Source organism: Bombina bombina, chromosome 4 (genome assembly GCF_027579735.1).
Source record: "Bombina bombina isolate aBomBom1 chromosome 4, aBomBom1.pri, whole genome shotgun sequence".
NCBI classification, from domain to species: Eukaryota; Metazoa; Chordata; class Amphibia; order Anura; family Bombinatoridae; genus Bombina; species Bombina bombina.
The window spans coordinates 1,073,664,568-1,073,690,707 of record NC_069502.1 but is presented as its reverse complement, the minus strand read 5'-3'; the positions used below and the strand labels follow the sequence as shown (position 1 = coordinate 1,073,690,707).

At 40.5% G+C, this 26,140-nt stretch overlaps 2 protein-coding genes across 2 annotated transcripts in view; one reads left to right on the top strand and one right to left on the bottom strand.

The window, feature by feature from the left end:
* MSH6 (mutS homolog 6) overlaps positions 1–14,601 on the top strand; it is a gene marked incomplete in the record, with an annotated part of 174,352 nt that extends 159,751 nt beyond the window's left edge. Inside the window, 3 exon segments of the mRNA XM_053712227.1 lie at positions 12,448–12,602; positions 12,842–13,041; positions 14,435–14,601. Of these exon segments, the coding sequence (XP_053568202.1) occupies positions 12,448–12,602; positions 12,842–13,041; positions 14,435–14,507 (428 nt within the window).
* FBXO11 (F-box protein 11) overlaps positions 14,526–26,140 on the bottom strand; it is a 379,957-nt gene continuing 368,342 nt past the window's right edge. Inside the window, exons 20-23 of the mRNA XM_053712228.1 lie at positions 17,897–18,004; positions 16,345–16,453; positions 15,968–16,066; positions 14,526–15,886 (exon numbers count right to left, since the gene is read on the bottom strand). Coding sequence (XP_053568203.1) covers positions 15,757–15,886; positions 15,968–16,066; positions 16,345–16,453; positions 17,897–18,004 — 446 coding nt within the window. The 3' untranslated portion in view covers positions 14,526–15,756. The remainder of the gene's footprint in view (positions 15,887–15,967; positions 16,067–16,344; positions 16,454–17,896; positions 18,005–26,140) is intronic.

Sequence of the window (26,140 nt, the reverse complement as noted above, 5' to 3'; positions counted from 1 at the left end):
CAGTTTGATTCCTCCGCTTATATTTTAAGTTTTTCTTGTCATTCTACTAGATACGACGAGTCCACGGATTCATCCTTACTTGTGGGATATTATCCTCCTGCTAACAGGAAGTGGCAAAGAGCACCACAGCAGAGCTGTATATATAGATCCTCCCTTCTCTCCACCCCCAGTCATTCTCTTTGCCTATACTAAATAATAGGAAGAGGTAAAGTGAAAGAGGTGATAAAATGATAGTTTTTATTTTCTTCAAGCAAGACTTTTTTATTTAAAATGGCACGGTGAGTGCTATTTTTTCCCAGGCAGCAGATGGATGAAGATTTCTGCCTGGAGACTGATGATCTTAGTAGTTGTCACTAAGATCCATAGTAGTTCCCACAGAATAGCTGAGGAGTACTTGAGAAGCTTCAGTGTGAGGAACGTTTTTCATGCTACAAGCATTGAGGTATGTTCAGTCATTTTTTTTCTGGTGACACTGTTATTTCAGAACTGGCTGACAGTATTCCCATAAGGGAAGGGGTAAGCAGTAATCCTACATATGATAGAAGGGTATTACTGGGACCTGTGTATTATGGGCTAAAAAATGGTTGACACTGTTAACATGATGGTTTTTGTGCAAATTTTTTTATGTTTGGACGGCAATATAACGTTTTTTTGTGTGCAAACATTTGACTTTGATGGCACTGGAGGGTTCACATGGCTTTCTATGATAGTTGGGTATATGTAAACCCACATGGCTAGGTTCTAGACCGCTTTACAGCGGTTTTTACTAGGCAGTGAGACATTATGTAGATGGGCGGGGCCTAATTTCGCGCCTCAGATGCGCAGTTGAATTTCCCATGCAAGCAGCAAGCTCCAGCGGGCCTAAACTGACAGATTTGGCCTAAACGAAGTGATAGAGTGATTTAACAGACCCCTGAGGGCAGGTAGGCGCCACAGCAGAGCTGTGGCGAGGTGCAAGGGGTTGATTAATTTCATAACGTTTTTCTGGGTACCGTTTTTTTCATTAAGAGTTAAGCATACCTTACTTGTGGTGCAATCTTAGCTGGCAAGATAAGACACATATATACTAAAATTGGGATAATTATAACATTTTAGAGCAGTTTTGGAAAAATTGTACGCTTTTTTACTCTTAAAGGCGCAGTACCGTTTTTCAGAGTGTTGTTATTCTCTTGTAAGATGTATAGAGTCCATGGATTCATCCATACTTGTGGGATATTCTCCTTCCTATCAGGAAGTGGCAAAGAGAGCACCCACAGCAGAGCTGTCTATATAGCTCCTCCCTTAGCGCCCCCCCCCCCCCCCCCCCCAGTAATTCTCTTTGCCTGCTTAACTGCTAGGAAGGGTAAAGTGAGTGTGGTGACAAACAAGAGTTTCCTTCCTAGGGACTCTGATAGACTTGGTAGAAATGAAAATATTTCTGACGGAGGTCAGAAAATCAAAACTCTTAACCACTTGCCGAGTTCTTCATTCCATTCCTCGACCATCAGTGGCTCAGTGTATGGAGGTAATCGGTCTCATGGTAGCGGCAATGGACATAGTTCCTTTTGCCCGCCTACACCTCAGACCACTGCAACTATGCATGCTCAAACAGTGGAATGGAGATTATGCAGATTTATCTCCTCAACTGCATCTGGACCAGGAGACCAGAGACTCACTTCTCTGGTGGTTGTCTCATGGAATGTGTTTCCGCAGGCCAGAGTGGCTCATTGTAACGACAGATGCCAGCCTGCTAGGCTGGGGTTCAGTCTGGAACTCCATCAAGGAGGAACATGGAGTTCTCTAGCGATGATGGAGGTAACCAAAATAATCCGATGGGCGGAGGATCACTCTTGCCATCTCTCAGCAATCCATAGTCGTCAGACTTTTCATCCGGGGGAGTGGGAGCTCCATCCGGAGGTATTTGCCCAGCTGACTCGGCTATGGGGCACACCAGAATTGGATCTGATGGCGTCCCATCAGAATGCCAAACTTCCTCGTTACGGGTCCAGGTCCCGGGATCCCCAGGCGGTACTGATAGATGCTCTAGCAGTGCCCTGGTCCTTCAATCTGGCCTATGTATTTCCACCGTTTCCTCTCCTCCCACGTCTGGTTGCCAGAATCAAGTAGGAGAGAGCTTCGGTACTTCTGATAGCACCTGCGTGGCCACGCAGGACTTGGTATGCAGACCTAGTGGACATGTCATCGGTTCCACCGTGGACTCTGCCATTGAGGCAGGACCTTCTAATCCAAGGTCCATTCACGCATCCAAAACTAATTTCTCTACGTCTGACTGCTTGGAGATTGAACGCCTGATTCTATCAAAGCGTGGTTTCTCTGAGTCGGTCATTGATACCCTGATTCAAGCTAGAAAGCCTGTCACCAGGAAGATCTATCATAAGATTTGGCGCAAATATTTTTATTGGTGTGAATCCAAGGGTTACTCATGGAGTAAGATTAGGATTCCTGGAATATTGTCCTTTCTCCAAGAAGGTTTGGAGAAGGGATTATCAGCTAGTTCCTTAAAAGGACAGATTTCTGCATTGTCTATTCTTTTACACAAGCGTCTGGCAGATGTTCCAGACGTTAAAGCGTTTAGTCAGAATCAAGCCTGTATTCAAACCTGTTGCTCCACCATGGAGCTTAAACTTAGTTCTTAAAGTTCTTCAAGGGGTTCCGTTTGAACCTATGCGTTCCATAGATATTAAGCTTCTATCTTAGAAAGTTCTGTTTTTAGTAGCTATCTTTTCGGCTCGAAGAGTTTGAGTTATCTGCTTTACAGTGTGACTCACCTTATCTTGTTTTCCATGCAGATAAGGTGGTTTTACGTACCAAACCTGGATTCCTTCCTAAGGTTGTTTCCAATAGGAATATCAATCAGGAAATTTTTGTTCCTTCACTGTGTCCCAATCCTTCAAAGAAGGAACGTCTGTTGCACAATCTTGATGTGGTTCGTGCTTTAAAGTTCTACTTACAAGCAACCAAATATTTCCATCAAACATCTTCATTGTTTGTTGTTTATTCTGGTAAACTGAGAGGTCAAAAGGCTACGGCTACCTCTTTCCTTTTGGCTGAAAAGCATAATCCGTTTGGCTTATGAGACTGCTGGACAGCAGCCTCATGAAAGAATTACTGCTCATTCTACAAGTATCCCACAAGTATGGATGAATCTGTTGACTCGATACATCTTAAAAGAGAAAACAGAATTTATGTTTACCTGATAAATTTCTTTCTCTTGCGATGTATCGAGTCCACGGCCCCGCCCTGTCTAAGACAGGTAGTATATTTTTATTTGAAAAACTTCAGTCACCTCTGCACCCTAAAGTTTCTCCTTTTTCTTCTTAGCCTTCGGTCGAATGACTGGGGGGGGGGGGGGGAGGAGCTAAGGGAGGAGCTATATAGACAGCTCTGCTGTGGGTGCTCTCTTTGCCACTTCCTGATAGGAAGGAGAATATCCCACAAGTATGGATGAATCCGTGGACTCGATACATCACAAGAGAGAAATTTATCAGGTAAGCATAAATTCAGTTTTTTCACTAAATAAAGTGTTTTCTAGCCTGTTTCAACATGTCTGACATTGAGGAAAGTCAATGTTCTATGTGTTTAGAAGCCATTGTGGAACCCCCACTTAAAATGTGTCCATGTACTGAAAGGGCCTTACATTGCAAAGAACATTTTAGGTGATAAAAGTCTGTCTCAGGATGATTCTCAGTCAGAAGAGAATCAGGTTATGCCATCCAATTCTCCCCAACCTTTAAAGCCCGCTCAAGCGACGCCTAGTACTTCTAGCGGGTCTAATTTTTTCACCCTGCAAGATATGGCTGCAGTTATGTCTTCTACCCTTAGAGGTATTATCTAAACTGCCAGATTTACAGGGTAAGCGCAGCAGGTTAGGTATTAGAGTAAATGCTGAGCCCTCTGATGCTTTATTGGCCATCTCCGATGTACCCTCAATATTCTGAATTGGGGGTGGGGGAATTGCTGTCTGAGGGAGAGCTTTCAGACTCAGGAAAGATGTTCCCTCAAACAGACTCAGATGTGACGGCCTTTAAGTTTAAGCTTGAACACCTCCGCTTGTTACTCCGGGAGGTTTTAGCGACTCTGGATGATTGTGACCCTATTGTCATCCCACCAGAGAAATTGTGTAAAATGGATAAATATCTAGAGGTCCCTACTTACACTTTTTCCAGTCCCTAGAAGGATTTTGGACATTGTCACTAAGGAATGGGATAGACCAGGCATTCCGTTCTCTCCCCCTCCTACTTTTAAGAAAAGGTTTCCCATATCTAACACCATTTGGGATTGCTGGCAGACGGTCCCTAAGGTGGAGGGCGCTATTTCTACCCTGGCTAAGCGTACAACTATCCCTATTGAGGACAGACAGTTGTGCTTTCAAAGATCCTATGGATAAAAAATTAGAGGGTCTTCTAAAGAAATTGTTTATTCATCAGGGTTTTCTTCTACAACCTATAGTGTGCATTGTTCCAGTAACTACTGCAGCAGCTTTTTTGTTTGAGGCTCTAGAGGAATCTCTTAAGGTTGAGACCCCATTAGATGATATTTTGGATAGAATTAAGGCTCTCAAGCTAGCTAATTCTTTTATTACAGCTGCCGCTTTTCAAATGGCTAAGTTAGCGGCAAAGAATGCAGGCTTTGCCATTTTAGAGCGTTATGGCTTAAGTCCTGGTCTGCTAATGTGTCATCAAAATCTAAGCTTTTAGCTATTCCTTTTAAAAGTAAGACCCTATTCGGGCCTGAACTAAAGGAGATCATTTCCGACATTACTGGAGGTAAAGGTCATGCCCTTCCTCAGGACAAGACGGTTAAAATGAGGGCCAAACAAAATAATTTTCGTTCCTTTCGAAACTTTAAAGGTGGACCCTCTACTTCCTCCGCCACAAAGCAGGAGGGGAATTTTGCACAATCCAAGTCAGTCTGGAGTCCTAACCAGACCTGGAATAAAGGTAAACAGGCCAAGAAGCCCGCTGCTGCTACCAAGACAGCATGAAGGGGCAGCCCCCGATCTGGGACCGGATCTAGTAGGGGGCAGACTTTCTCTCTTCGCTTGGGCAAGGGACGTTCAGGATCCCTGGGCATTCGAAATCGTGACCCTGGGGTATCAACTAGAATTCAAGGATTTTCTCCCAAGCGGGAGATTTCATCTTTCACGTTTGTCTGTAGACCAGACAAAAAGAGAGGCGTTCTTACGCTGTGTAAAAGACTTATATACCATGGGTGTAATCTGCCCAGTTCCAAAACTAGAACAGGGGCAGGGGTTTTATTCAAATCTGTTCGTGGTTCCCAGAAAAGAGGGAACCTTCTGACCCATTTTAGATCTCAAATGCCTAAACAAATTTCTCAGAGTCCCATTGTTCAAGATGAAGACCATTCGAACTATTTTACCAATGATCCAGGAGGGTCAATATATGACTACCGTGGATTTAAAGGATGCGTATCTTCACATTCCTATCCACAAAGATCATCACCGGTTTCTCAGGTTCGCCTTCCTTGACAAACACTATCAGTTTGTGGCACTCCCTTTCGGGTTGGCCACAGCTCCCAGAATTTTCACAAAGGTTCTAGGGTCCCTTCTGGCAGTTCTAAGGCCGCAGGGCATAGCAGTGGCGCTCTATCTGGACGACATTTTGATTCAGGCGTCAACTTACCAGCTAGCCAAATCTCACATGGACATCGTGTTGGCTTTTCTAAGAACTCACGGGTGGAAGGTGAATATACAAAAGAGTTCACTAGTTCCACTGACAAGTTCCATTCCTAGGAACTCTGATAGACTCGGTAGACATGAAAATATTTCTGACGGAGGTCAGAAAGTCAAAAATCCTAACTACTTGCCGAGCACTTCAGTCCATTCCTCGGCCATCAGTGGCGCAGTGTATGGAGGTCATTGGATTAATGGTAGCGGCAATGGACATCGTTCCATTTGCTTGCTTACATCTCAGACTACCGCAGCTGTGCATGCTCAGACAGTGGAATGGGGTTTATGCGGATTTATCTCCTCAGATAAATCTGGATATAGAGACCAGAGGATCTCTTCTTTGGTGGTTATCACAGGACCATCTGTCCCAGGGAATGTGCTTCCGCAGGCCAGCATGGGTAATAGTGACGACGGACGCCAGCCTCCTGGGCCGGGGTGCAGTCTGGAATTCCCTGAAGGCTCAGGGTGTTTGGACTCAGGAGTCCTTACTTCCAATCAATATTCTGGAACTGAGAGCGATATTCAACGCACTTCAAGCGTGGCCTCAGTTGGCCTTGGCCAAATTCATAAGATTCCAGTCGGACAATCACGACTGTAGCATATATAAATCATCAAGGGGGAACAAAGAGTTCTTTAGCGATGATAGAGGTTTCCAAGATAATTCGATGGGCGGAGAATCACTCTTGCCATCTATCAGCAATCTTTATCCCAGGAGTAGAGAACTGGGAAGCACATTTTCTAAATCGTCGGACTTTTCATCCGCGGGAGTGGGAGCTCCATCCGGAGGTGTTTGCTGCATTGATTTGTCAATGGGGCACACCGGAATTGGATTTGATGGCTTTTCGTCAGAATGCCAAACTTCCTCGTTACAGGTCCAGATCAAGGGATCCCCAAGCAGTACTGATAGATGCTCTAGCAGTACCTTGGTCGTTCAACCTGGCTTATGTGTTTCCTCCTTTTCCTCTCCTGCCTTGTCTGATTGCCAGAATCAAACAGGAGAGGGCTTTGGTAATCTTGATAGCGCCTGCGTGGCCATGCAGGACTTGGTATGCAGATCTAGTGGAAAACATAATTTATGCTTACCTGATAAATTCCTTTCTTCTGTAGTGTGATCAGTCCACGGGTCATCATTACTTCTGGGATATTACTCCTCCCCAACAGGAAGTGCAAGAGGATTCACCCAGCAGAGCTGCATATAGCTCCTCCCCTCTACGTCACTCCCAGTCATTCGACCAAGGACCAACGAGAAAGGAAAAGCCAAGGGTGAAGTGGTGACTGGAGTATAAATTAAAAAATATTTACCTGCCTTAAAAACAGGGCGGGCCGTGGACTGATCACACTACAGAAGAAAGGAATTTATCAGGTAAGCATAAATTATGTTTTCTTCTGTTAAGTGTGATCAGTCCACGGGTCATCATTACTTCTGGGATACCAATACCAAAGCAAAAGTACACGGATGACGGGAGGGATAGGCAGGCTCTTTATACAGAAGGAACCACTGCCTGAAGAACCTTTCTCCCAAAAATAGCCTCCGATGAAGCAAAAGTGTCAAATTTGTAAAATTTGGAAAAAGTATGAAGCGAAGACCAAGTTGCAGCCTTGCAAATCTGTTCAACAGAGGCCTCATTCTTGAAGGCCCAAGTGGAAGCCACAGCTCTAGTAGAATGAGCTGTAATTCTTTCAGGAGGCTGCTGTCCAGCAGTCTCATAAGCTAAACGAATTATGCTACGAAGCCAAAAAGAAAGAGAGGTAGCGGAAGCTTTTTGACCTCTCCTCTGCCCAGAGTAAATGACAAACAGAGAAGACGTTTGTCGAAATTCCTTAGTTGCCTGTAAGTAAAATTTTAGAGCACGGACTACATCCAGGTTGTGCAGTAGACGTTCCTTCCTTTATGTATTTCTTACAGTGTAATTCTAGTGAAGTACCATTCCCCAGAATACTGAAGTGTAAAGTATACATACATGACATTATATCGGTATGGCAGGATTTTCTCATCAATTCCATTGTCAGAAAATAAAAACTGCTACATACCTCTATGCAGATTCATCTGCCCGCTGTCCCCTGATCTGAAGTTTACCTCTCCTCAGATGGCCGAGAAACAGCAATATGATCTTAACTACTCCGGCTAAAATCATAACAAAAACTCTGGTAGATTCTTCTTCAAACTCTGCCAGAGAGATAACACACTCCGGTGCTATTTTAAAATAACAAACTTTTGATTGAAGATATAAAACTAAGTATAATCACCATAGTCCTCTCACACATCCTATCTAGTCGTTGGGTGCAAGAGAATGACTGGGAGTGACGTAGAGGGGAGGAGCTATATGCAGCTCTGCTGGGTGAATCCTCTTGCACTTCCTGTTGGGGAGGAGTAATATCCCAGAAGTAATGATGACCCGTGGACTGATCACACTTAACAGAAGAAATGTCATCTCTGCCACCGTGGAAACTGCCACTGAGACAGGACCTTCTCATTCAAGGTTCGTTCCAACATCCAAATCTAATTCTCTGCAGCTGACTGCCTGGAGATTGAACACTTGATTTTATCTAAGCAGGGATTCTCTGAGTCGGTTATTGATACCTTGATTCAGGCTCGGAAGCCTGTCACTAGGAAAATTTACCATAAGATATGGCGTAAATATCTTTATTGGTGTGAATCCAAGGGCTACTCATGGAGTAAGGTTAGGATTCCTAGGATTTTGTCCTTTCTCCAAGAAGGATTGGAGAAGGGATTATCGGCTAGTTCCTTAACCCCTTAAGGACCAGCGACGTACCCTGTATGTCGCTGGCCTTTTTTTGGGACTTGATTGTTTTATAGCGCGGTCTTGCCACCAACGTTAAGACTGCTCTATTCCACAAAGCCTTCTGGAGGGAGGGCATTAATAGTGTGTTCTTGCTAGACTTGTGCTATTATGTCCTGAAAAAACCCTTAACGACCAGTGACATACAGGGTACATTGTGGTCATTAAGGGGTTAAAGGGACAAATTTCTGCTTTGTCAATCTTATTACACAAGCGTCTGGCGGATGTCCCAGACGTTCAGTCTTTTGTCCGAATCAAGCCTGTGTTTAAACCTGTTGCTCCGCCATGGAGTTTGAATTTAGTTCTAAATGTTCTTCAAGGGGTTCCGTTTGAACCTATGCATTCCATAGATATTAAGCTTTTATTTTGGAAAGTGTTTTTTTAGTTGCTATCTCTTCTGCTCGAAGAGTTTCTGAGCTTTCTGCATTACAATGTGATTCACCTTATCTTATATTCCATTCTGATAAGGTGGTGTTGCGTACTAAACCTGGATTCCTTCCTAAGGTTGTTTAAAATAAGAATATTAATCAGGAAATTGTTGTTTCTTCTCTATGTCCTAATCCTTCTAAGAAGGGGAGGGTCTATTACATAATCTGGACGTGGTTCGTGCATTGAAGTTTTACTTACAAGCGACCAAGGATTTCCGTCAAACATCTTCTCTATTTGTTGTTTGTTCTGGAAAGCATAGGGGTCAAAAAGCTACGGCTACCTCTTTCTTTTCGGCTGAAAAGCATCATCCGTTTGACATACGAGACTGCTGGACAGCAGCCTCCTGAAAAGATTACAGCTCATTCTACTAGAGCGGTGGCTTCCACATGGGCTTTTAAAAATGAGGCTTCTGTTGAACAGATTTGTAAGGCTGCGACTTGGTCTTCCCTTCATACTTTTTCCAAATTTTATACTTTTGCTTCTTCTGAGGTTGTATTTTGGGAGAAAAGTTCTTCAAGCAGTGGTGCCTTCTGTTTAGGTATCTGTCTTGTCCCTCCCGTTCATCCGTGTCCTGTAGCTTTGGTATTGTATCCCACAAGTAAGGATGAATCCGTGGACTCGTCGTATCTAGAAGAAAAGGAAATTTATGCTTACCTGATAAATTGATTTCTTCTACGATACGACGAGTCCACGGCCCTCCCTGTCATATTAGACAGATTATATTTTTATGTTCAAAACTTCAGTCACCTCTGCACCTTTTAGCTTTTCTTTTCTCTTCCTATACCTTCGGTCGAATGACTGGGGGTGGAGAGAAGGGAGGAGCTATATATATATACAGCTCTGCTGTGGTGCTCTTTGCCACTCCCTGTTAGCAGGAGGATAATATTGTACAAGTAAGGACTCATATCGTAGAAGAAATCAATTTATCAGGTAAGCATAAATTTCCTTTTTTGGGTTGTGGAATATTTTTTTATCCCTCCCTCTCTAGTGACTCTTGCATGGAGTTCCACATCTTGGGTATTGTTATCCCATACGTCACTAGCTCATGGACTCTTGCCAGTTACATGAAAGAAAACTTAATTTATGTAAGAACTTACCTGATTAATTTATTTCATATTGGCAAGAGTCCCTTTTTATGGTGGTTATGATTTTTTTCTTTGTAAAACACAATTTCCAAATTCCTTTGATGCTTTTTACTCCTTTCTTTATCACCCCACTTCTTGGCTATTCGTTAAACTGAATTGTCGGTGTGGTGAGGGGTATATTTATAGGCATTTTGAGGTTTGTGAAACTTTGCCCCTCCTGGTAGGATTGTATATACCATACATCACTAGCTCCTGGACTCATGCCAATATGAAAGAAATTAATTTGTCAGGTAAGTTCTTACATAGTTTTTTTACTCTAGCAGCCCTGTTCCAAGCGCGCACAGTTTAGCATGCGCATAGAATTACATTTCCTCTGCATTATAAATAGTGGATCACAATGTTGTTGGCAGTGACCCACTGTTTATATAGTAATATAAAATAAATACATATAAAATATATATTTATTATTTATGCAATTTTTAGTTAGAGAAAATTGATGGGAATGGGCAATAATTATACGTTAAATCAGTGCTGCCAAAGTAATGCACACATAAAGTGCTGCATGTACCAAATTAATCATTATGCACTTATTTGTGTTTGCATTTTTCTTTTTCATAACAATGTTACTCGTTAAAGACTAAGGGGTATTAATCTCGCTATCATAGTGCAGCTGCTTACTATACAACCAGTGAATTGCATTGCCAGAACAAAGGGATACAGTCGTCATAATAGAGAGCTGAAGGGAGGTTGCACATATGCGCATCCCTAACAGTAAGCGCACTCGCTCTAAGTAATAAACATATCTTAATAATTTTTCATGGAGGTGGTGTGGGCCGCACATAATTAGGTTGTGGGCCGCCAGTTTGGCACCCCTGCTCTGGTAGCTCCTTGGTCGCTTGCTTATCTGTTTGTTCTTCCCAGAGTGATCTCCAAGATAAGCCTAGACTGAGAAATAATCCTGATTGCCCCAGCTTGGCCTTGCAGGATTTTGTATGCAGATCTGGTTCAGACGTCCAGTTGCCCTCCTTGGCCTATTGTCAAGGTCTGTTTTTCTATCCCGATATCAAGTTTCTTAACTTGATGGCATGGAAATTGAACAGTTAGTCCTTAGACATAGAGGTTTCTCTGATTTTGTGGTCAAAATCTTAATTCAGGATTGTAAGCTTGTAACTAGGAAGATTTATTGGAAGGCCTTTTATTTCTTGGTGTATAGATCGTGGCTTCTCTTGGCATTCCTTTAGAATTCCTAGGATTTTGCAGTTTTTACATGATCTGGATAAGGGCTTATCTGCCAGTTCTTTGAAGGGGCAGTTTTCTGCTCTTTCAGTTTCATAGGAAGACTGGCTTGATTACATGTTTAATACTGCCAAAGCCTGAACATAACTATGAATATTATCAGTTATTTGTAGAGCACCAACAGATTCTGCAGCGCTAAATATCAGGAAGATTAGCAATTCCTGCTCCTTGGAATCTTAACTTGGTGTTAAAGGTTTAACCTACACATAAGGTGCATGTTAAACTGCTTTCTTCAAAGGTTTTATTCCTTTTAGCTTACTCTTCTGCTAGAAGAATCTGAACTTTTCTGTGATCCTTATTTTTTTTTCATAAGGATAAGGCAGTGTTATGGACTAAATTTGAATTTTTGCCTAAAGTTATTCAGACAATATCAGAAGAGAGATTGTTGTTCCTTTGTGTCCTAAGAATGTTTCAGAGCGAGTTTGTGTAATTTGGATGTTGCAAGAGCATTGAAATATTTTATATTGATTCTACCAAGGACTTAAAGGGACAGTCTAGTCCAAAATAAACTTTCATGATTCAGATAGAGAATGTAATTTTAAACTTATCACCAATTTTGCTTTGTTCTTTTGGTATTAGTTGAAAGCTAAACCTAGGCGGTTCATATGCTAATTTCTAAGCCCTTGAAGGCCGTCTCTTCTCAGGGCATTTTGACAGTTTTTCACCACTAGAGAGTGTTAGTTCAGGTGAGCCAGCTAAAATGAAAGTCTGTCATAAGAACTGAAATAAGGGGGCAGTTTGCAAATGGTTAGATACAAGGTAATCAGAGGTAAAAAGTATTATTTTAACCATGTTGATTATGCAAAACTAGGGAATGGGTAATAAAGGGATTATCTATCTTTAAACAAAAATTCTGGTGTAGACTGTCCCTTTAAAAAAGACTTCTAGTTTTGTGTAACAAAACAAGTTGTGACATATTGCAAAGTGTTAACACTTTTGTAGGTGTGTGTGTGTGTTTTGTAAAGTTACTTTAATTTTTCATAAAACAGGGTATGATCATGTACATATCTATCTTGTTTTGGAAGGAAAGATTGAAAATATTAAAAATGTCATCAATTATAAGTTCAGATTTATGTTAAACCCTTCCTGAATATACATTTTTAAACGGACTTTCTTTAATGCCAGTGTCATTGTATCCATTATCTAGGAAGAGGCACGGCTACATTTGATGGTACAGCTATAGCCAGTGCAGTTGTCAAAGAGCTCTCTGAAAACATAAAATGTCGAACTTTGTTTTCAACACATTATCACTCTCTGGTAGAAGATTACACTCATGTTCCATCTGTACGCCTAGGACATATGGTGAGTTTCAGTTAATTCCTTACCTCTTTAAAGGGACATTAAATAATTTTTTAGAGTGTCATTGATCAGCAGAAAAGAAAACCTATGTTACATTGTGGTGGCGCCCATTGTTTTATTGAAAGTAAACTTTTCAATATTTAAACTCATATTGCATATGTTCAGGCTAATCTCTTTGAATTTAATTTTAGTGTTTAATGTCCCTTAGTTATCTTTACTTGAAAATATTCATTTTGTTTCAGGCCTGCATGGTTGAAAACGAATGTGAGGATCCAAGTCAGGAGACAATTACCTTCCTTTACAAGTTCATTAAGGGAGCATGCCCCAAGAGTTATGGCTTCAATGCTGCAAGGCTGGCTAACATTCCTGATGATATCATTCAGAGAGGTCACAAAAAAGCACGTGAATTTGAGAGAATCACACTTGAAGTGAAAATCTTTAGGTAAGTTTACAACGTCCTAGAATTGATTGCATGTACTCAAGCAGAATTTTCTTTGATTCGTTGTAATACAAGCAACAATACATTGAAAACAGGGAGTGATTGATTGATGGTACACAAACCTAGGCTTAAAGGGATATTAAAGCCAATGGGGCCATATTATCAAGCTCCGAATGGCTATACGATTGGGCAGATTGACACCCCCTGATTGGCCAAGAACTGCGTGTGCAATGATAAATGCCGACAGCGTATGTGGTTGGCATTTATCAATGTGCTGCGGACATGATACGCCACATCGTATCATGTCTGCTCGCACTTTCATAAATCAGCCCCAATGTTTTTTTTTTTCTTCTTTCATGATTCAGATAGAGCATATCATTTTACACATCTTTCTAATTTACTTCTATTTGATTCACTCTCTTGTAATCCTTTGAAAAGTATAACTAGGTAGGTTCAGGAACTGCCGATTGAGGGCCACACATATATACCTCATGTTTGCCCATGCATGTGAATTGTGGTGTCTTCAACAAAGGGTACCAAGAGAAAAAAGCAAATTAAGTAACAGAGAATACAATTTTAAGCAACTTTCAAATTGACTTCTATCAGAATTAGGAAAGAAAAATGCTGTTTCATTTTCCCTTAAATACTTTCCCTCTTGACTAATAGCTGATCAATACCTTAGAGTCCTATTCTTCCAAGGCCACACACAAGTCAAGAAAGAGACCTTCTTGTCAAATAGTGACTGAACCATACCTTTGATTAGAGACCCTTTTTACAATTTTGGCCTGTAGCAGACAGAGCATTAGGTATTAACTGTGTTAAATGACTTCTAAAGGATACCACTAGATTAGAGTAAGTATTATAAAAAGGTTGACATGTAACATTTATATTTTAAAGGATTGAATTTGACTTACAAGCTTTTGCATGTTTTGGTCTTGAGTAGACAATTTCTAATTTTGTCAAGTTCAAACTGCATTGTGGTGATGCTGTGTTTTGTAGAAAATGGAGATTCAACTTTTATGGAGCCTACCATTTTAAACAACTTCCCAGTTTACTTTGTCAAAATCACTTTAACGTTGATAATCCTAGAGAGTAGGTTCAGGAGCGTTCATGTGGTAGGAACTATATTGAAGCAGTGTTGTCTGTTACAAACACAGCTACCATTTAGTCTCAAGACATGTACACTTCAAAGCCTATTGAGGTAATCCCTTCAAAGGATATCAACAGAACGAAGTATTTTTGATAACGGAGGAAAGTTGTTTAAAATGGCATGCTCGCATTCTGAAACTGTTTAGGGGGTTGGCACTTTTTTCTAGTATCTGATCACCCTTGCTGTAGAAAACAAACTTGATGATTAGTCTAATAGAAACAATCTCATTTCCCCCCCTCTGTTTAGGGAACTCCATCTCTTGCTAGAGAAGCCTTTCTGCAATTGGGAAGCAGTCAATAAACTGGTGAAGATGATTTAATAATTTGTAAAATACAGGTTGCGGTTTCTGGCGTTTATTCACAAGGCTGGTATTCACACATTATGATCTAATAAACTTTATTTTTTAAAAATGACCATATTTCCATTTTTTTTTCTCTTCTAGGAAATTAAACCCCCCTTTTTTAAATTCATACCTACCCTCTACATAATGGTTATTGAATACTCCACAATATATTAAGTCTAGATGTTATGGTACATGCATACACTTTCAGGCTGTTTGATTACCCACTGTCACCAATACATATAAATGGGAAAAATAAAATAACAAAAGCTATGAAACTGTATAGGGCTGTATATATGCTTGTTTCAGCTTCATATTAGCAGGAAATAATTTGTAAATTTCCAGCAATGTGCAAGTTCAATGCTGTTCAAAAAAAAAATGAACAGTTACAGGAGCATTCTGAAAGACACTGTACAGTAAACTTTAAACCAAAGTCAACACCAGCCCATTCCCAAGGGGAGTGATGGAAGCATCCACACATCACTTCAGTGCATCGCTTCAAGGTCTCCTTATAAGAGAACGCTATTTGTCCAGCATGTTATGTAATATGAAGACTTCCAGGGGTGCTAGAAGAAATGATACAACATTCTAACTTTTCAAAAGGATACCAGAAAAATTGCTGGATTAAGATTAGTGTTTTTCTCTTTCATAGAAAGAACGTAGATACTGGGACATGAGTACAGTTTACAGCATTTCTATGGTGTGCTAACAGAACAGTACATTTTCAAGTACAATAAACCTTGCTTGAAATTAAAAATAAAAAAAAACAAAACTACATGAGATTTAAAGCATTAAAATATCTCAATCTGAATACATGTTAAAAAAAAATTCAAAAGAAAATGGAGAAGTGCTAGCTCACATTTTACCATGTTACAAAAGCAATTGGTACCCATGTCCATAAGGGCAGCAACAAGTCAAGCTGCCTGTCTATAGAATAGTACTACTGCAAAGTCGACTGCCTCTCAACGCTACTTGTTAAGACACCAGCTCCAACTGGTGTCTGTCCAAACCAGTAGCTTATTTTCTTCACTTCCAAATGTCTTTGCCTACAAAGCAATTCTAAAAATGCCCAGTTCTTCCTTTTTATCCTGAGTCATTATAGTGCCTTATCCTTTCTTTTTGGCAGGTAACCAGTCATCCAACAGAAAAGGGCTTTTTTTTTTCCTCTCCAAAAGAAAGTTTAACAAGTTAGGTTAGAATGGCAGGATTTCGCCTTTTGTAAATGAGTTCAGTTGTGTTGCAAAGTATTAGATTCTATAGGGGGTGCAGAGTCATATAGTGTATCTGTGTCATGGGTTGGTTCTCCAGCTAATGTACAAGGGTTAGACAGTGTTCCGGCACCACAGTCGCAGAAAAACCTTAAGAGGAAGAGGGGAAATGTAATTTTCATTAAAGAGAAAAAAAAGTAAGGTAGTGCACACTTTTTATTAAATACATACCTATCATGCCTAATAAACTCTACATCATGCCCTTGGTGACATTTCTTGATGCAATTCACGCAGATGGCATTACGGTCTGTGGTGTTACAGGTGTGACATCTATAAAGAAATGCACTCAATTTAGCAACAGTTCAGTCAACACATCTCATCAGCGTTTTACTTATGTAAAGCTTAGAGATTTATTTTTCTTTAAATCAAAACCATGAAAGAGGAAAACCGCTATTTATAGGCTACAAATTTGTATTTGGAAATATTCCGAAGATGGCACTAAAGCATTTTTTTTAGTATTAAATATACAGAATTTGGAATATACTAAACAGACATAAGTCAAATCAAACTTTTCTTTTCTACAAAAGGCTGCAGTCTAATTGATTTACCTGTAGAAGTCATGCATTGGATAGCTGGTGTAGCTTGATATCTTATACAAACACTGGCCTCGATTGACCGCTTTTTCTATGGCATCTTGATTGTTCATAATTTTATTATCTGTAATAAAGTTACCAAAACGTACTAATTATTAATTTGGCCTTCCGAAAAGCAGCATTATATATTTTATTAAATCTATTCATTAATGTTTATACATTTAATAGACTTATTTGTCTTTGTTTACATAAGAGCTTAGAATTGTCACAGCAAACCAGTATCATTCAGTCACACTTCACAAGTACAGTTGTCTGGATCAAGAACTAAGGTGGGATTTCACATGAATTAATGGATTTTTTTTTTCTAATTATTTAAATTTCCCAGACATAACTGTTCCAGTAGTTACATTTTCAGAAAAGGACTAAAACTATAAACTGATTATTGTTCTTTTTACTTAATAATGTGAACAAGACTAGTTATTAACTGTGTGTATCCTATACAAGCATGCCATTTTAGGTTTTAGATTAAGTAAACGCAGAGGGTGAAATAGCTTTTTTTTTTGGCCATTAAAGGTACAGCGTAGTCAGGCAAACTGCAATTAAGAGTTATTTACTTAAAGTGACAGTCTACACTAAAAATGTTATCGTTTAAAAAGATAGACAATGCCTTTACTACTCATTCCCCAGCTTTGCACAACCAACATTGTTATATTAATATACTTTATAACATTTAAACTTCTAAATTTCTGCCTATTTCCAAGCCACTACAGGCAGCCTCTTATCACATTTTTTTTAATTAGCTTTTCACAACAAGACTGCTAGTTCATATGAGCCATATAGATAAATGTTCCTTCCTGAAGTTGTGCATGACAGCACAAATTGGCTAAAATACAAGTCAACAGATAATAAATAGCCATGTAATAAGGGGGCTGTCAGGAGGCTTAGATACAAGGTAACCAGAGGTAAAAAGTATATTAAACCCACATTTTTCTTTCATAATTCAGATAGAGCATGCAATTGTAAGCAACTTTCTAATTTACTCCTATTTTTCATTGTTCTCTTGGTATCTTTATTTGAAAAAGCAGGAATGTCATCTTACCCAGGGTGCGGAACCAAAAATGGTCCAGCTCCTGGACTGGATAACAAGAGAACAATGAAAAATTAATAGGAGTTAATTAGAAAGGTGCTTTAAAATTGCATGCTCTAACAATCATGAAAGAAAAAAAAATTAGGCTTTACTATAACCATGTTGGCTGTACAAAACTGGGGTATGGGTAATAAAGGCATTATCTATCTTTTTAAGAAATAAACATTTTAGAGTTAGCTGTCCCTTTAGAGTTAAATCACAAACAACTTTTACAAAGGGCTGAGCTCTCCCACCCACACTGGGAGATTGAATTGTTCTGATGCCTTTTGTTTACATAGTTTCAGTACTGCAGGAGTGGCTATATAAAGACGTAGCATAGGTGGAGGTTTCACATGACAAAATAAAGGGAGCTATTAAACATTTAGACTCCATCAGGTAAAATTAATAATTGGGAAATATATATTTGTAAAGCACACATACCTTTCATTGTAACATTTACACCAGATGCTAGGAATAAACCTCCAAAGCGGTTGTTGAATATTTGATTGCCTTCAAGAGTTGCAGTCGCATGGTTCGTAATTTCAATACCTTTAAATTACAAGGGGGGAAAAGGTTTTAAAACCCATCTATGTACATTATTATCTGCACTAATGCAATATACACCATTTGCTATATTTGGGAAGATTGAATAAGATAAATCTCTGCCTGCAACTTTTCAGCAGAATTGAAAGGGACAGGAAATCCTCAAATTTTCTTTCATGATTTGGATAGAACATACAATTTTAACCTTTTTATGACGGAATACAACATCATCGCAAACGGCTGTCCTGAAGACTACTAGGCTTGCAGGATTTGATCGCGGTCTGGTGGGCATTCCTAGCGTCTTAGGGACCCCCCCCCCAGACCCGATCCCATAATTGAAATCTTGCAATCTTTCGCGTGATTTCAATCTTCAAGTCTTTTTTAACCCGGTCATGAAAGGGTTAAACAAATTTCATTCTATTATCAAACATGCTTCATTCTCTTGTTATCCATTGCTGAAGGAACAGCTTTGCACTACTGGCAGCTAGATGAACACATCTAGTTAGCCAATCACAAGAGACAAATGTGTGCCAGTACCAATCGGCAGCAGCTCCCACTAGTGTAGGATATGTGCATATTCTTTTTCAACAAGGGATACCAAGAGAACAAAACACATTTGAAAATAGAAGTGAATTTAAAAGTGTCTTCAAATTCCATGCTCTAGCTGAATCATGCAAGTTAAATTTTGACTTTCCTATCCCTTTAAGTAATCAGAGCATGCTTCAATTATCAAAATGTGCAATCTTTGTATACACACAGAGGAACCAGCTCCTACTTAACCTCTGCACAAGCCCACAGGGCATATGGCTACTAGTTTTTGATTTGCTGACATTTGTCACTTTATACAGAAGGCCGAAAAGTTAAGAAAATATTGCCAGAAAAAGTACATTTATGCTTACCTGAAATTAATTTCTTCTACGATACGAAGAGTCCACGGATATCATCCTTGTGGTATATTAACCTCCTGCTAACAGGAAGTGGCAAAGAGCACCACAGCACAGCTGTATATATAGCTCCTCCCTTCACCTCCAGTCATTCGACCGAAGTTAGGAAGAGAAAGGAAAAGCCAAAGGTGCAGAGGTGACGGAAGTTTATAAAAAAAAAAATATATATATAATCTAAATCTGTCTGAAAAATGACAGGGAGGGCCGTGGACTCATCGTATCGTAGAACAAATTAATTTATCAGGTAAGCATGAATTTACTTTTCTTCTACAAGATACGAGTCCACGGATTTCATCCTTACTTGTGGGATACAATACCAAAGCTAAAGGACACTGATGAAACGGGAGGGACCACTGCTTGAAGAACCTCTCTCCCAAAACCAGCCTCAGAAGAAGCAAAAGTATCACATTTGGAAAATTTGGAAAAAGTATGAAGAGACGACCAAGTTGCAGCCTTGCAAATCTGTTCCACAGATGCATCGTTTTTAAAAGCCCATGTGGAAGCCCACAGCCCTAGTAGAATGAGCCGTAATTCTTTCAGGAGGCTGCTGTCCAGCAGACTCATATGCCAGGCGGATGATACTCTTCAGCCAAAAAGAAAGAGGTAGCCGTAGCTTTCTGACCCCTATGCTTTCCAGAAAAAATAATGAAGATGATTGACGGAAATCCTTAGTCGCTTGCAAGTAAAACTTCAAGGCACGGACCACGTCCAAGTTATGTAACAGACGCTCCTTCTTAGAAGAAGGATTAGGACATAAAAAAGGAACAACAATTTCCTGATTAATATTCTTATTTGAAACAACCTTAGGAAGGAATCCAGGTTTGGTACATAAAACCACCTTATCAGAATGAAAGATAAGACGAGACGAGTCACATTGTAACGCTGAAAACTCAAACTCTACAAGCAGAAGAAATAGCAACCAAAAACAAAACTTTCCAAGATAACAATTTAATATCTATGGAATGCATGAGTTCAAACGGAACCCCTTGAAGAACACTAAGAACTAAATTCAAACTCCAGGGTGGAGCAATTGGTCTATAGACAGGCTTAATTCTAGTTAGAGCCTGACAAAAAGACTGAACATCTGCCAAACGTTTGTGTAGCAAAATTGATAAAGCAGTAATCTGTCCCTTTAAGGAACTCACTGATAACCCTTTCTCCAATCCTTCTTGGAGAAAAGACAGAATCCTAACTTTACTCCATGAGTAACCCTTGGATTCACACCAAAAAAGATATTTACGCCATATCTAATGATAGATCTTTCTAGTGACAGGCTTACGTGCCTGTATCAAAGTATCGATGACCGAATCAGAGAATCCCCGCTTAGATAAAATCAAGCGTTCAATCTCCAAGCAGTCAGCTTCAGAGAATTTAGATTTGGATGTTGGAAAGGTCCTTGAATAAGAAGGTCCTGTCTCAATGGAAGTTTCCACGGTGGCAGAGAGGACATGTCCACCAGATCCGCATACCAAGTCCTGCGTGGCTACGCAGGCGCGATCAGAATTACTGAAGCTCTCTCCTGTTTGATCCGAGCAATCACGCGGGGAAGGAGAGGAAACGGTGTAAACACATAAGCTAGGCTGAATGACCAGGACACTGCCAAGGCATCTATCAGTTCGGCCTGAGGATCCGTATCTTGGAAACTTGGCATTCTGTCGAGATGCCATCAGATCCAATTCCGGTCTGCACCATCGGAGAATCAGTTGGGCAAATACCTCCTGCTGGAGCTCCCATTCCCCCGGATGAAAGGCTTGTCGGCTTAAAAAATCCGCTCCCCAGTTGTCTACTCCTGGGATGTAGATTGCTGACAGATAAGAGTGGGTCTCCGCCCATCAAATTATCTTGGATACTTCTGTCATCGCTAATGAACTCCTCGTTCCCCCATGATTGATATAAGCCACAGTAGTGATGTTGTCCGACTGGAATCTGATGAATTTGGCCGAAGCCAACTGAGGCCATGCCTGAAGCGCATTGAATATTGCTCTCAATTCTAGAATATTGATTGGAAGTAGAGACTCCAACTGAGTCCATACACCCTGAGCCTTCAGGGAATCCCAGACTGCACCCCAGCCCAGTAGGCTGGCATCCGTTGTCACTATCACCCACGAGGGTCTGCGGAAACACGTCCCCTGGGACAAATGATCCGGTGACAACCACCAAATTAGAGTCTCTGGTCTCTTGATCCAGATTTATCAGAGGAGATACATTTGCATAGTCCCCATTCCACTGTCTGAGCATGCACAGTTGCAGAGGTCTGAGATGAAAATGAGCAAACGGAATGATGTCCATTGCCGCCACAATCAATCCAATTACCTCCATACACTGAGCCACTGATGGCAGAGGATTGGACTGAAGGGCTCGGCATGTATTTAGAATTCTTGACTTTCTGACCTCCGTCAGAAATATTTTCATGTCTACAGAGCCCCGCGGCCTGAGAACCACCAGAAGGGACCCAAGAACCTTCGTGAAGATCCTGGGTGCTGTGGCCAACCCTAAGGGAAGAGCCACAAACTGAAAATGTTTGTCCAGGAAGGCAAACCTTAGGAACTGATGATGATCCATGTGCATAGGAATATGAAGGTATGCATCCTTCAAGTCCACGGTAGTCATATATTGACCCTCCTGGATCATTGGTAAAATTGTTCGGATGGTCTCCATCTTGAAGGATGGAACTCTAAGAAACTTGTTTAGACTCTTGAGGTCTAAAATAGGTCTCAACGTTCCCTCTTTTTTGGGAACCTGAAAAGATTTGAGTAAAATCCCTGTCCCTGTTCTAATCTTGGATTGGGACGAATCACTCCCATAGTAGAGAGGTCTTTTACACAATGTAAGAACGCCTCTCTTTTTATCTGGTCTACAGACAATCGTGAAATAAGAAGTCTCCCTCTTGGGAGAAAACTTTTGAATTCTAGTTGATACCCGTGGGTCACGATTTCCAGTGCCCAGGGGTCCTGAACATCTCTTGCCCAAGCCTAGGCAAAGAAAGAAAGTCTGCCCCCTACTAGATCCGGTCCCGGATCGGGGGCCGCCCCTTCATGCTGTCTTGGTAGCAGCAGCTGGCTTCTTGGGTTGCTTACCCTTGTACCAAGCCTGGTTGGGTCTCCAGACGGACTTGGCCTGAGTAAAATTCCCTTCCTGCTTTGTGGAGGAAGAGGAAGCAGAGGGTACTCCTTTAAAATTTCGAAAGGAACAAAAATTATTTTGTTTACCCCTCATCTTAAAAGACTTATCCTGAGGTAGAGCGTGACCTTTACCTCCAGAAATGTCAAATGATTTCCTTCAACTCAGGCCCGAATAGGGTCTTACCCTTGAAAGGAATAGCTAAAAGCTTTGATTTAGATGACATCAGCAGACCACGATTTTAGCCATAACGCTCTAAAACGGCAAATCCTGCATTTTTGGCCGCCAACTTAGCAATTTGAAAGGCGGCATCTGTATTATAAAGAATTAGCTGGCTTGAGAGCCCTAATTCTATCTAAAATGTCTTCTAAAGGCGTCTCAACCTTCAGAGACTCTTCTAGAGGATCAAACCAAAAAGCTGCTGCAGTAGTAACTGGAACAATGCAAGCTGTTGGTTGTAAAAGGAAACCCTGATGAATAAATAATTTCTTTAGAAGACCCTCTAACTTCTTATCCATAGGGTCTTTGAAAGCACAACTGTCCTCAATAGGAATAGTTGTACGCTTAGCCAGGGTAGATATAGCTCCCTCCACCTTATGGACCGTCTGCCAAGAGTCCCGAATGGTGTCAGATATGGGATACATTTTCTTGAACTTAGGAGGAGAGAACGGTATACCCGGTCTGTCCCATTCCTTCTTTATAATTTCCAAAATTCTTTTAGGAGCCGGAAAAACATCAGTGTAAGTAGGTACATCTAGATATTTGTCCATTTTACACAATTTCTCTGGTGGAATCACGATAGGGTCACAGTCATCCAGAGTCACTAAAACCTCCCGAAGTAACAGGCGGAGGTGTTCAAGCTTAAATCTAAAGGACATGACGTCCGAATCTGTCTGAGGTAACATACTTCCTGGGTCAGACAACAATTCCCTGACCCCCAACTCAGAGCCCTGTGAGGGTACATTGAAAATAGCCAACAAAGCATCAGAGGACTCAGTATTCACATTATTTCCTGTCCTACTACGTTTACCCTGTAACACTGGTAACTTAGATAATACCTCTGTAAGGGTAGTTGACATAACTGCAGCCATGTCCTGCAGCGTTAAAGAATTAGACGCATTGGAGGAACTCGGCGGCGCTCGTGTCTGGGCATCAAAGGTTGTTACACTTTGGGAGAATTAGATGGCATATCTTGATTCTCTTCAGACTGAGAATCATCCTTAGGCACACTTTCTTTACCTAAAATATGCTTTTTACATTGTAAGGACCTTTCAGTACAAGAGGTAAACAAATTAAGAGGAGGTTCCACAATGGCTTCTAAACACATGGAACAATTGGTTTACTCAATGTCAGACGTGTTGAACAGACTAATAGTAGCCACAATAGTCTATGCCTTCTTAGTCAGAGTAAACTGTGCATCTGAGCTCGCAAAATAGGCCCCGCCCATCATGGACGTCGTCTCAACAGACTGTTTAACCGCATGGGAAGCGGTTTGAAAAATAAAGCCATGTGGTGCCCTGTACTTAAGGTCTTTTACCAAAAAACTGCAGCCCTACTGACTAACTTATAAATGTCAAGCTGCCTCTCCCATTGTCAAGCCCCATACAGATTTGTCAAAGCAAAATGTATAAAACACAGGAATTTCAGTAACACCCTCAGTGATACAGGTCTACTGCTTACCCCTTCCCTTGCAGGGAAAAAATGTCAGCCAGTTCTGATATACCAAGTCTCCTCAGAAATAAAAGACTGAACATACCTCAATGCTGCTTGTAGCATGACACCGTTCTCCACACTGAAGATTTCTCTTGCACTACCTTCAGAAGCTCTGTGGGAACCAAAATGGATCTTAGTTACATCTGCTAAGATCAACCTCAGGGAAGAAATCTTCATTCCATATCTCCCTGAGGAAAATAGTACTCACCGGTACCATTTAAAATAAAAAACTTCTTGATTGAAGAATCTAAAACTAACACCTCACTTTACCTCTTCCTAGTACTAACACAGGCAAAAAGAATGACTGGAGGTGGAGGGAAGGGAGGAGCTATATATACAGCTCTGCTGTGGTGCTCTTTGCCACTTCCTGTTAGCAGGAGGTTAATATCCCACAAGCAAGGATGAAATCCGTGGACTCGTATCTTGTAGAAGAAAAAATGTTACTGCATTGTCTTAATTATCTTGTTAATTATCTAATTCTACTGTATTTAGACATACAAGAGATGGCATACTTGAAAGATTTGTCACCAAGAAAAGGCAAATTACAACAGGCAAGATTTATTTTTCTTTCTTGGTTTCATATAGCAATCACACTAATCAAGACCTCAACAAAGCTGTAAACAGTGTATGACAAAGTATTTAGCAAACCAACAGTTTAGAACCAGCCTTGCAAGATAATCAGTTCACAAAACTGTAATGGATATTTTTACTTCTACCAAAAAGGTAGGGACTGACAACCTCTGATGTATCAAACACAACAACATTTTAAAGTTAAAGCAAGTAGTACCATACATATACATTGGGAAGAAAACCAAATGCTGCTTAAAGGAACATGGCCGTTTTTCTTTTATGATACAGATAGAAAATACATTTATAAACAACTTTTTAATTTACTTCTGTTTTCATTTTTGCTTCATTCTCTTGGTATCCTTTATTGAAGGAGCTGCAATGCACAACTGGGAGTTAGGCATATACTGTACATGTAGCCACCAATCAGCAGCTAGCTCACAACTCCTGAGGGTATGCTTTTTTTACAATATAGCAAGAGAATGAAGCAGCTCTGATATTATAAGTAAATTGTAAAGTTGTTTAAAATCGTATGCTCTATCTGAATTGTAAAAGAAAAATGTTGGGTTTCATGTCCCTTTAAGTAAAATAAGGTCAAATCAGATTCTTCAAGAAGCAAATGATAAAAGGAATGTTAAGTTAAGAGTAATAGCCTAACAATTTTTTTTTGAAGGGACACTAAACCAAAATTTTTCCTTTAATGATTCAGATAGAGCAGCAGTTTTAAGCAACTTTCTAATTTACTCCTATTATTCGTTCTCTTGGTATCTTTATTTAAAAAAAAGCAGGAATGTAAAGCTTAGGAGCAAGACTATTAGGTTCAGCACCCTGGATAGCACTTGCTTATTGGTGGCTACATTAAGCCACCAATAAGCAAGCATAAACCCAGGTTCTGAACCAAAAATGGGCCAGCGCCTAAGCTTTAAATTCATGCTTTTTAAATAGATAGCAAGAGAACTAGGAAAAAACAAAATTTATGCTTACCTGATAAATGTATTTCTCTTGTGGTGTATCCAGTCCACGGGTTCATCCATTACTTGTGGGATATTCTCCTTCCCAACAGGAAGCTGCAAGAGGACACCCACAGCAGAGCTGTCTATATAGCTCCTCCCCTAACTGCCACCCCCCAGTCATTCGACCAAAGACAAGCAAGAAAAAAAGGAGAAACTATAGGGTGCAGTGGTGACTGTAGTTAAAAATAAAAAACAGCTGCCTAAAAATGACAGGGCGGGCCGTGGACTGGATACACCACAAGAGAAATAAATTTATCAGGTAAGCATAAATTTTGTTTTCTCTTGTAAAGGTGTATCCAGTCCACGGGTTCATCCATTACTTGTGGGATACCAATACCAAAGCTTTAGGACACGGATGAAGGGAGGGACAAGGCAGGCCCTTAAACGGAAGGCACCACTGCCTGTAAGACCTTTCTCCCAAAAATAGCCTCCGAAGAAACAAAAGTATCGAATTTGTAGAATTTAGAAAAGGTATGAAGCGAAGACCAAGTCGCTGCCTTACAAATCTGTTCAACAGAGGCCTCATTTTTAAAAGCCCATGTGGAAGCTACCGCTCTAGTGGAATGAGCTGTAATTCTTTCAGGAGGCTGCTGACCAGCAGTCTCATAAGCTAAGCGTATTATACTTCTTAGCCAAAAAGATAGAGAAGTTGCAGAAGCCTTTTGGCCTCTCCTCTGTCCAGAGTAGACAACAAACAAAGCAGATGTTTGACGAAAATCCTTCGTAGCTTGTAAATAAAACTTTAAAGCACGAACCACATCAAGATTGTGTAAAAGACGTTCCTT